The sequence below is a fragment of the Lissotriton vulgaris genome, chromosome 6 (assembly GCF_964263255.1).
Source record: "Lissotriton vulgaris chromosome 6, aLisVul1.2, whole genome shotgun sequence".
Classification (NCBI taxonomy): domain Eukaryota; kingdom Metazoa; phylum Chordata; class Amphibia; order Caudata; family Salamandridae; genus Lissotriton; species Lissotriton vulgaris.
Window position 1 is genome coordinate 474,973,553 of NC_141694.1, and position 12,010 is coordinate 474,985,562.

Below are 12,010 nucleotides of genomic sequence, written 5' to 3' on the forward strand. Positions count from 1 at the left end.
ATATAGTGTAGTGAGGCCAGTACATCTCCCAAGTTCCATGTTCATTTTGGCCTTAGGTGTCTTATAGGGCTGAAACGGCTCTGTTGTTGGTGACCAGGGGCGACGTGGTCGCGCTCTATGGCTAGTTGTGGCTGGAATGGGGTGGGTCACTGGACGCTTGCATTTTACCCAGATTAAGTTTGCTGGGCAGATTTCTCCCTATAAGATCTCCTAAGTCTTTGCTGCACTGTGACTGCTGCAGTCTCTCTTTCTTCACCGGTCAGCATCTTTATCCTGTGACTGTATGCAGCGTGCTATAAATATGAGAAAGCATCTTAAGCCAGTGAATGTTGCTGGAACTTTTCACTCTGGTCTAACTTAGTTTCAGAGGGACAAAAAACGTGCTGTACAAGCAAAGTCTGCAGCTGAACAGGTGAATCGTAGTTTCCAGTTACGAAATGAGACAGGGATGGTAATGAGTCCAGAGAGTTCGGAGGATGATTTGACTACCATAGATAAGGAAAGTGATAAGGGGCAGCAAGTGAGATTTTATAGAAGGTTAAAAAAACCTCAGTTGACTCAATGAATTCCTCTGCAAGGTTTGAAGCTCTTCATCTTAATAATGAGAATATTGAGGCTGTGGCTCAGGTGGACTTGAAGCCGGTTGAAGCCAAAGACAACCCCTTGTTTGTTAAGGGGAAAGCAGTGCCATCTGGTCTTTCGGTGTGACCTCAGTCCACAGCCATAGAGCTTTAGTAGGAATGCAGGCCTCCATATCAAGACTAAGACTGGATACTTCTCAGGTGGAGGTTTCTGATTTCCAGGTATCATCATCTCCCAGTTCAGATTATGTCCCCGGCCAATTAGTGCACCCTTCCCCCCAGTTGGTGATAATTTATATTTGGATAAAGGCTTTGTGAATCTAGGCCATACTGCTCACAAGAACAACATTATATACATGCAGAGCATTTGGCAATATGTGGTACTAGTTATTTTGCAAGCAAGGTCATTATGCATGTGCTCTGTAATATTACACATGCAGGGGCTTATTTATGAGCCCTAGCGTCCCTCTTACACTGCCAGTGCGTCACTATTTGTGACGCCCAGCAGGGTAAAAACTGCCATGCTGCGTCATATTTACAAAGTGACGCATCTAGGTAGATGCGTCACATTGTAAACCCCTGCGCCACATTATTCCTGCGCCAGATATAATGAATACAGAGGCGGGGGGGCAGTTCTGACGCAAGTAAGCCTCGTTGAAGTGACGCAGTGAAATCTATGAGGTTTCACTGCGTCACTTGTAGGACGCAGATGCGTCAATATCTTATGCCTGCCTCACAGCAGGCATAAGACTGACGCAGGCAAATTTCACACGGAACTTGCCCATGTGTAATGACCCATTGCTGGAGTTGCGTCACTATTGTGACACACTACAACAATGCATCATTTTTGCACCTACAGATACATCAGAAATACTGACATATCTGTAACTCCTTGCGACATGATGCGTCATACTGTAAATATGACGCATTCAGCATGTCGCAAGGAGGGTGCAATGAAAAGTGACGCATCGCCGTTTTCACGCAGCGATGCGATGCGTCACTTTTCATAAATGAGGCCCGCGGTGTTTACCTCTGGAACCATCAGTGTGCAGTGGTTATCAGACACATGAGGTAACACAGCTGGGGCACTCTGCAGTAAAAGAATTCCTGCACAGTAGAAATTTGATAAGTCTGTCGGTGTGCATAATATGTAAAGACCGTCAGGGTGATAAAAATGGATTACTGTAACACTTTTGGGTTCCGAGGGCTGAATATTCTGCTACTCCTACCATGCACTGCATTTTTAGAGGAAGTTACCACTTGATTCCTGAAATGAAGGAATTAACTCTTGCACTGTCTAGAGGTCTGTATGTTGTTGGTGGCTGAATTCTCAAAACTGTCAAAAAGAGATTCTGCCTAATTATTTGTCACAACACATTTCTATGATGATGTCGACTATTGGTGTATGTTTATACAGCACAATATGGGGTGTGTATGTGTGCGCGCATGACTGTGTCTGGAAACCTAGCGTTTCATCTTGCTTCAAATATCTGGGGATACAAATTGGAAATTCATAATGCATGAGATAGCATAGACGTGCTTTATTTCACCGTCCATTGCAAAAGTGACAATATGGGGCTGTAACCAAGGCAATGAGCAAATAAAAGGAAAGCAATGTGAGGCTCGCAAAGAGAACCCATCTCTTTATATTCGCTCAGCCTTTCATTACGACCTTTATTGCACTTGATAAAGATAGAATCACAATTCTCATTTAAGAAAAAGGAATAATACAGCTAGAATGTGAAATAAGCCCTTCTGGCTTCTATTAAGAAGCATCTTTCCGCATCTATGCTACTTGCTTTATTTTGTGGTCGAGGCTCTTCACATTAACAATGTTATGTTTCCACTGTACAATATTATATTTATTTCAATTGTAGGAATCTTAAAATTCATACATTGATCTGTTTAATATGTTTAAAAAATAAAAATATAGCCATGGGTATTGCTTCTAATTGCAGCACCCTATGAAATTTGCCCGGAGGATTACATGATGTCAATGGTATGGAAAAGAACACCAGCTGGAGACATGGCCTTCAACAGATGTCCTCTCAATGCCACAGGTAAATATAAACTACTTTTTCATAGATCAATGTGACAATTTAAATGATTTATTTAGCAATTCATGATAATCTTCTTAATAAACTTATTCGGAAAATCTGTGAGTTTTTCTGGGCTAGTGAGATGAAAAAGATCCCATTATGGTTAGCAACATTCAGGGCCTGTTCACAAATCACTGTTTATTATGCATTTTGTAGTACTACAAAACATGCTACAAAGTGCAGTTCACTAACTAAATGTGGAATTTTACGCTCCACATACCTATACTTCTGTGTGCAGAGTTCTCCTTCCCGAATATGGAGTCTCCGCACATTTAAGTATACATTTTAGTAGTAAATGTAAGTGGGACTAAAGGGAGCAGGTGGAAAAAAGGCAAATTTTCTATAAAAGGTGATGGTACTAGAGGAGAGTAAGAAGGGTTTAGGGAGGATCAGGGACAACTTTAGGGAGGGAACATCACCCACCCACACAAGAGTACTGTAAAAAGTTTAAACTCAGAGAGTATAAATACTGAAAGTAGTAAAACACACAAGGTGATGGGCGGAATGTTGCACATTGTCAAAACATTCACCCCCATTCACAGATCTGGGTTTAATTAATCATTACTTTGTTCACCATGCTACCCCAGTTCAGACATGGCCATATGCAAATCAGTCTTTACCCTGTGCCTCATGGGAACAGTCCAGCCGAACTGCCAAGCCATGTCTTCCTTGGACCGAAATCAACCCTCCTAGGACCCGTTTCTGGCTATCAGCCGTCATCAGCCAGAATAGCTTGACTCCAGTGGCGTAGTGAGCACGGGACCCAAGAGAGAAGGCAAAAAAGGTCTAACATTACTCAAAAGTAGGTTTCTCTAAGCAATTGCGAGCTACCAGTAACTCCCAGATACCTTCAGAGCAGCATGCAACTTTGAGTTCATTTTTAAATAAGCACAGAGTCAAAGCTTCCTTTAAAAGGTAAGGGGAGGCTGTGTTTATTTTGCATTATTATCATCAGGCTTCAGATAACAGGGCCTGTTGATGAGCAGTTCTCAGTCATATATCTGTCCTAGGCTTGGGCATACAGACAAAGAACTGAAGTACTGATGGGGCGTGGCCTTGCACCAATGCACTAGGACCTGTAACTGTGGTACTAGCGGCTAAGCACTGCCATCCAACTGCACCCTAGAGCACCATCGGATGTGTTGGCCTCTCTCACGCCCCAAATGGTGCTTGGAAACACATTATGAGAGTCCCCTATTCCCCGTATGCAGAAAGGTGGTGATCCAACAATGACCTATTGCTCTGACTGACTGGGGCCTGTACCGACTGGTGAGACAGAGATCTAAGATTGCAGCTTATCAGTGAACTTGTTGGTAGTGGAGCGGAAATGATTGGGACACTGCTTTACTGGTGGCACAGATTGGGACTGTGGGGGCCGATCGCCGACAACACACCCCACTGTGGAACGGCATACTGACGGTGGTCGCAGGGTGCTTGCCTTGAAACAACTGGAGAGCAGATGGACAGAGGAAGGCACACCCGTGGAAACCTACTGCAGACAGCGAGGCCTTCATGCTGACTCCGCTGTGAGCCATGAGATAAAGCAGCGAATGCACCGTGTAGCGGTTTCCCACTTTGATCCACCTTCCCCGCCCATGGCTGGTGCCCTATTGGATCAGAGTTGAGAGAGGCAAAGTAGCGGCTCCCCAGGGACTGAGCCCAGCCCCCCTCCTGGAAAATGGAACAGGCAGAACACGTTGAATAACCACTGATGGGGTCCAGTGAGGATCATCAGGGGTTACAACCCTTTCCCAGAGGCAGACATTAGGGACTCTAAACCAGCCAGTTGCTTATTGAGAGCTCCTTCGATCTTAGGGCCTACCACGAGTGCCAGCACAGGTGGCACTTGAGTTGAAGGCATGTCTGGCCTGCATTTTACAAGGCTGGGGCAAATGTTGACAGTATTGCTGTGGCAGAACTTTGGTGTGGGGGTCTGCTTGCCCATCTGCCTGCATTCACCAGTGCAATGGGATGGCAGTGATGAGGGGCACTTGGGCCTGAAGAAGGGAGTGCTACTGTGTCAACAGCAAAGGCCTGACTTGGAATGTGCACGGGGTAGGGCACTGGAGTGCTTTGTGTCCTCAGAGCTGAGGTGCTGGAGGAGCCCAGCAGATGGTGTGAGTGCACTGACCAACCTGCTTGTGGGACGAAACCTCTTGCTTCTCTCGCCTCCCTAACTCGTGCACCAATCTGACTGGCACACTCCCAGCCCTACTGAAGGAGAAATTATTGGCTGGGGCTCCTACTCATCTTTATAAAGTTACTGAACGTTGGCAGTGTCTGTGACTGTGGGGTGGCCTGTGGCTCTGTACATGCACTTCCTGGCCCTTAGGTGCACCCGTCGTCTGCATCTTGTCTATCTCTGCACTGGGAGCTGGGGCTAGCACGCATGCTTTTGCTGAACTGCACATATGACTGAGTCTCTCTCCACTTCAAGTGCAGGGCAAATTGCACCTCATATGGCAGTGGGGCCTTTTCCTTCCTCTGGGGGTGTATCTCCTCATCATGGTGCACCAGGAACTGCAGATGAGTTGATTTGATGATGATAAGCTTAGTGAGATGTGTTTCCTATCTGTATGGGGCGAATGCCCTTTAATGATAATTGCAATTTTGGAGGGGTGGGATGGGCCTACTGGGTAAAGGAACCAAAAACCTAGTTATGTATTACCAGGATGGCATGTGGCAATGCTGGGAGGCACCAAAGTGAAGGCTCAACCCGTTTCTCCACAATTGTGAGAATGAGAAATGTGACACTGTTGCCTCTTTATTGACAAGTTTGGATGTGAATGATTTGATTTCTTGTCCAGAGGATTATTATTATTATGTTTCTTATATAGCGCCTGAATCGACCCCCGAAGGGGTATCTCCGCGCTTGCCTTGGGAACCCGTCCTGGCTTTTCCCTGTGAGATAGCCCCTACAGGGCATCCCCAAGGTGAAAGCCAGGCATCCCCCCACGGGGGGGCCGTTGTGGAGATTAAGCAAGCTTAATGCCCAGAGTTGCAGAGTGTGAACCCATGATGATTAGGTCAGGCACCGACGCGAGAATTATCGAGTCCATGGACATTTGAGCTCAAGACCCTGCCGCGTCGGGAATTGAACCCTGGTCCCGGGTCTGACCTCTGCTTCAGGGTCTGCCTGCTCTAACCAGTGAGCCACACTTCTCCACTTCTATGGGAGTTAGGCTGTTATTGTTGCTTTTCTGGGGATGTTTTGTCACACTTACCCTTCTTCCGATACACCTTTCCTGGTGATGGTGGATAGACTTCAACACCAAGCTCGGTGCTCACCTGCATATACCTAGCTTGCACTGCTACCTCTTCGACCTACTATGGCGTCCCCCTTAACTTACATATTTATTAGCTAGGACATAAGAAGCCTGACTAGAATGTCCAAAAGATATAATGTCCATGCATACCTTAAACAGCGAGGAGCAAATGTTACCCTACTCCAAGAAACACACATCACTGGCCCTGAAAGGGATGCACTAAACAAGAGATGGAGGGAGCAGTTATTCGCCACTACGTACTCTGCATTTGCCCAGGCTGTCTTGATTTGGGTTTACCACTTATAGACCCCAATAGGAGATATGTCCATGTGTTGGGCCTTACGCGCTAAACTCAGAGCAGGGAGATTCTTTGCAGACCTGTCCAGGAAAGTGGCACCACACAGCATACAACCCTTCCTATTATGTGAAGATTACAATAGTGTCATTGATCCTTTACTGGACCACTCTCTTCCATCATTAGGTGACACCCCACTCTTGAGGCCAGCACACGCCTATTGGGACTGGCAGCTGTGGTGGGGACACATTGATTCCTGGCAACACATCCATCTGGGGGAGGGGCAGGGGATATTCATTTTTCCTTGGGGTGTATGACCTCCATGTCCGACTGGAATCTTTCCACTGCTTCCCTGACATGCAAGGGCTAGTCCGTAACTCAGAATATGTGTATCGGACGATATCTCATCATAATCCAATCATGCTCACATTGGACTGGCATAGAGAGAGGCTGTTGATTCCTGGCTGGCATCTCAAGGTGAAGGACTTAGATGATCCTGTATTCTGACAAGCAAACAATGACGCCATTCGTGAATATTTGCTGATAATGCCCATTCAATGGCCTCTCTCCTGACCAAATGGGATGCCTTTGAGGTGGTGATCCAGAGCAGGTGCCTTTTGTAGGTAATGGCAGTACGTTGCACCCTGCTGTCTGAGGTAGAGGACCAGAAGGACAACGTTAGGGTTATGGATAGGGTGCGCCCTGGGCAGCCTGACCTAGAGCCGCAACTATTGGAAGCCTGGGAGCTCCTTGCAGCTTGCACAGAGAGGCTCTACTGCTTCCACTATTGTGAGTACATGATTCAGGCACACACGGACCGGGATAAAGTGGGCACCCCATTGGCATGGTTAGCTAATCTGGAGCCCAGGACCTTGCTAATACTTGAAATTGACTCAGCAACCAGGGACAGACGATATGGGCATTAGGAGAATAGCATTAGCTTTAGGGACTATTACAAGGCCTGGATGCTCCTCCCCACCCCAGTGCTGTGGACCCTGGTGAAATTTCCAAACCCCATAGAGCTACCCCACCTTCCTAGGGGACCAATGAGGAATTGGGGGGTGGGGGGCAGATGACCGTTCACAAGGTCAGTTCAGCTATCAAGGCCATGGTGTTAGGTAAAGTATGGATAGATTCTCTGCAGAATTGTACGTGATGTATAGGGAGGAACTGGTTCCCAAGCTCATACTGGAAGCAGGCAGACTCCCATCTCCAACTAGTGAGGCACTAGTGATCCCATTATTGACACCGGATAGACCTCCTCAAGATGTGCAGTCCTATCATCCATTATCAATGTTGCATATGGACTATAAAATCTTAAGCCGCATCTTAGTGACCTACCTCCACAGAGATCAAAAAAGATTTATACAGGGGAGAAATACAGCTTTGAATGTTCCCAGTCTGCTCTCTATTATGAAGATTGCCGGACCTGGTGAGGACAGAGCGGTGATCATCTCCATCGATATGGAGAAAGCAAACATGTGATAGCCTCAACTGGTATTAGCTGTGCCACGTGCTGAACAAACTAGGATTAAGTGGGGCGTTCAACCAGTGGACCACGCTGCTCTACACTAATCAAACAGTGTGTGTCTGCACTGGCACAGTGGGGTCCCACTCCTATGGCGTGGGGAGAGTACCAGGCAGGGTTGCCCTCTCTCTCTTTAATAAGTCACTCCTAAATCTTGCATGTCAGGGGGTAGTATATAAAAGCAGGAAACACATCATATTAAGTCTAGCATGTTCTCACAGAAAAATAAAGCTCAAAAGCTATTTCACACTACAAGTTTTACTAGCATCTTCCTTCATCAGGCCTAGATGGGTTTATCTCTATAGAATTTTCTTTCCTACCTATCTCTGTTGGGGAAAATACTATGAAAATGCTTGAAATGACTTTCCTACTAATTTTTGAAAGTCTGATTAAATGGTGAAATACGATTTTTGATAACGTAAATGGAAATCTGCTTTGTGAAAAATATACTTTTCTACTATAAACATTTTAGCAGAATGACTTTCCATATCTGACCTTTGCTCAAATATGGTCATCCTAAAATCAGACCTCAGTACCCAGCAAATGAGAACAGTAATTTTAACTGGTGATTTACTTTTTATTGGTTCGTTTTCACCTGGAACTTTAGAAATGTAATTCTCCGTTATTTTACTCTATTTCAATAACCATTGTATACATTAATGTGTTGCTTCTTTTTCCTAAATGGTTTGGGAACTTTATTATGTTATATTTTTACTTTAAAATTGTTGGTACTGCTTGAGTATACTTTTTTGGGATTGCCTGCAGCTGGTCATATAACTACCAGGGGTGAGCAGAGATTCTTTCAAAGCTGATTATGTTTATTGAGTTGATGAGTGTACCCCCTCACAAAATATTAGCCATATTCCTGATATTAGTATTCAGTGATTATGATAGGACTGTTTCCAAAATTTTACTTTCAGTTTTGAAGGATAGGCTTTGAAATCCTATTTCAGATTTAGAAGCAACATTTTGTGTTGTTTTTAAATGGCTAGAAGAATGTTTAACTCATTTTTCTGAAGTCCTGTTGTAGGATTTTTTTCATTTTAAATAAGGTGTTGCTACTTGTTTGTGGGAACATGGAGGTGGATCAGTGTACCATGGCTGGTCTCACTGTACTTGAGATTAAAGCCATTTGCAATGCAAAGAAGCAGAAAGTGGAATGAATGCCAGGAAGAGGAAACTATAAGAAAACTGCCTGGGCCTAGAACAATGTCGATCTAGCACAGGTCACTTCAAAGAAAAATAGGATTGAAGTTGAGAAGGCACCAGTGCATTGCAGAATTGCTCAAGGGCAGGAGGATTGAGTCCTCTCTTAGTTGGACCCCATTTGACCCTGCCAGAGAAGGTGAAGTGCAAGCTGGGGTTGGTTAAATCTAAGGTAGACAGAAATGCTGTGGGATGTTGGAAATGAAACTGGACACCCTTCCCTAAAGAAGACAAAAGCTGCCTTAGCTGAGGAGGCACAAGGCCGTCCTGGGCCCTGGAGGAGTGAAAGGCTGCCTTGGATGTGTTTGAAGTAGGGGTAGCAAAGTTAATGGAGGAATAAAAGGCTAAAGCTTCCATGGTTACTAAAGAGTGAAAGTCAGCAGTGGAGAAATCCGCAGATGTAGTCCTAGTGGCTGAAGAGAGCAGGCCTGTTACATAACAATTGGGTAACCCAACAACAACCCGAAGGACCTGGGTTGCTTGTGATACGCAACAACAGTGGTCCAATCATAAAGACCAGTAGAAAGGACAAGGCTAATATAATACTCTTGGTGTCTTTTTGCTTGACATTTCACCCATTTTAGCAAAACTGGTTCAGACATTTTATTGTGTTGTGGTCTCTACTTTCAAATTGTTTATACTGTTTGAACTTAACATGTACTTCTCGAGGGATTGTTGGCTGCTTCTGCCAGATCTACCATGGGTTGAGCAGAGATTCTCTGAGGCCAGTGTTTAACCTACCAAGAGTGGGTATATTGAGGTATCTCTAACATTTCCCATTATGTATACACTAAGCATTCAACCTTATGGGCTTACAGGACATATTTTAGGATTGTCTTAACTAATATATAAAAGTATGTTTTTCTACATGGCAAAAGCACTTTTGCTCACCATTTGTCACTGCAGTGCTTATAAATTGCAACTCAGTTAGGATTTTTCTCAGTTTAAGAGTCCTAAAGTTAGGAGTACTAACTTTACTACTCCTAAACTGAGAAAAATTCTAACTTTTAGACTTTCGGTATTCACAGAAGGCATTTAGGAGTCCTAAAGTTAGAACTCCTAACTTCTATGAATACCGAAATGAGTAAGTGCCTTCTGTGAATACCAAAATGGTAGTAAGTTTAGGATTTTGTCTTAAGTTAGTTCTGTGAATCGGGCCCATTGATATGGAGTAAGGCAAGGCAGGGCAAATCGCTGAGTTGCCTTACTCTACACTAGGGAGGTGTTCCGTAGGTGTTGCAGTGGGTTTTCCCATGCAACACCCATTGATTGCAATGCTGCCCTAGATTTACAAGAGCATGTAAACCCGGGGAGATGCCAATTCCTTACGCCTCCCAAGGTAAGGCATAATGAGGAGAAATGTCTTTATTTCTCCTTTTTATTTCCTCTTTCTATGTGTTCTGTAGCACACATAGAAAGAGGAAAACTCCTTTTAGTATTGTTTCTGTGCAGAAAGGTTTGCCTTCCTGCACAAAAGCAATCTTGAGGTCAACACAGGCACACTTGCACCATGGTGCAAGGGTTCCTGCGTTGGCGCAAGACAGCTGAAACGGCACCAGCACAGGTAGAAATGACAGGAAAGCACTGTATTCCATGAATACTGTCCATTCCTGCCTTTTCACTTTGGCGTACGGTAGCGCAGCTTGATGACTTGCGGGCTGCCCTACTCTAAATTCCCGTAAATAAGGGTCATGGGGGCATATTATCAAGAATGGTGTTAAAAAATATTGCTGCTTCAGCGGCAGAAAACTGCCACTAAAGTGGCGATAATCGGCTTGATAATATGCCCTTGAGAATTCCAATAGAAGTCCATGTTCTGGTGTGAACATGCGCTTCTGTTGGAATTCGCCAGCGCATATTATCAAGCCCATTATTGCCGCTTTAGCTGTAGTTTTCTGCTGCTAAAGCAGCTATAATTTTATCGCCGTTCTTGATAATATGCCCCATGGTTTGTAACAAGAAAATGCGTTAGTACATCTGGCCTTTAATCCGCTAAATTGAAAACTTTTTTGCAATTCTGTGCCAATGAAAAAGTCTTTGCACACAAGACTCAAGGCTTTTTTCATCAGTCACTCCCTCTTAAACAAAGACTACTTGCGTCACTGCTGCGAGTACAAGCACGTCTTGCTGTGACATGAATCAAAATATTCCCCGAAAACATGTTATTAGATGTGATACTTTTGTGATGGACGTGGTTGAAGAGGCTTCGCTCTTTTGCTATCATTAAAAGATGTTCTCTCTTGTGTGACTCGCAGGCACCACTAGCAGACGCTGCTCGCTCAGTCATCATGGAGTCGCCTACTGGGAGCACCCGAGCTTTGCAAGATGCATCTCGATGGAATACAGACACTTGCAGCTTTCAGTAGGTGTAAAGCCATCTGTTGTGGCTGCTTTCTTTACGTCTGATTTAGTGCCATGCTGAATTTGTAAATAATTGTATTCTGATTGGCTGCCTTGCGGTTGGAACTAATAAGTCCGAAGAGGATATCTTTTTTAATGTTCAGAAAAAATGTTCCCCTCTGTTAATGGATGCATGGATTCATAATGCGAGCACAAAGGTTTTTTTTCCTGCTGTTGAGGGCGATGTTCCTCTCACAATGGCGTTTGGCTCAAAGGAGTTTTTACCGAGCACAGAATGTAGGGCACAACCTTAAATATTTCGTAGTATAAGATGCCACAGGGGGTTTCGTTTTTTCAAGTTAGCATATTGAGTGCCGTTGAGTGGGAGAGTGTCACAAACTGCTTACAAATGCCACACAACAATTCCGTGATCTTTCAAGTGGATGTATAAATATGCAATTTCATAATTGACCTTATAATACATGCAAACATCTCTGTATTTTAGTACTGTCCGTAGCACAGTCTGGTATCGAGTGTATGGGGTATTTACTGTAACCATACACCTCACAAACGAGCACGTCTCTTTCATAGCTAAACACACGAAGACAACGAAGGAAAGCAAATCATTTCATGGACCTCATTCGTCCTTCTGATTCAACATAACTACATATTATGTGGAAAAGTTTTCTTTTCCA

General features: G+C 44.4%; 1 protein-coding gene across 3 annotated transcripts in view; it reads left to right on the forward strand.

Moving 5' to 3' along the window:
- ADGRB3 (adhesion G protein-coupled receptor B3) overlaps nucleotides 1-12,010 on the forward strand; it is a 1,725,994-nt gene that overhangs the window by 821,814 nt on the left and 892,170 nt on the right. For all 3 annotated transcript variants that reach the window (XM_086926462.1, XM_086926464.1, XM_086926463.1), the window contains exons 8-9: nucleotides 2,540-2,641; nucleotides 11,231-11,337. In XM_086926462.1, the coding sequence (XP_086782588.1) occupies nucleotides 2,540-2,641; nucleotides 11,231-11,337 (209 nt within the window). The remainder of the gene's footprint in view (nucleotides 1-2,539; nucleotides 2,642-11,230; nucleotides 11,338-12,010) is intronic.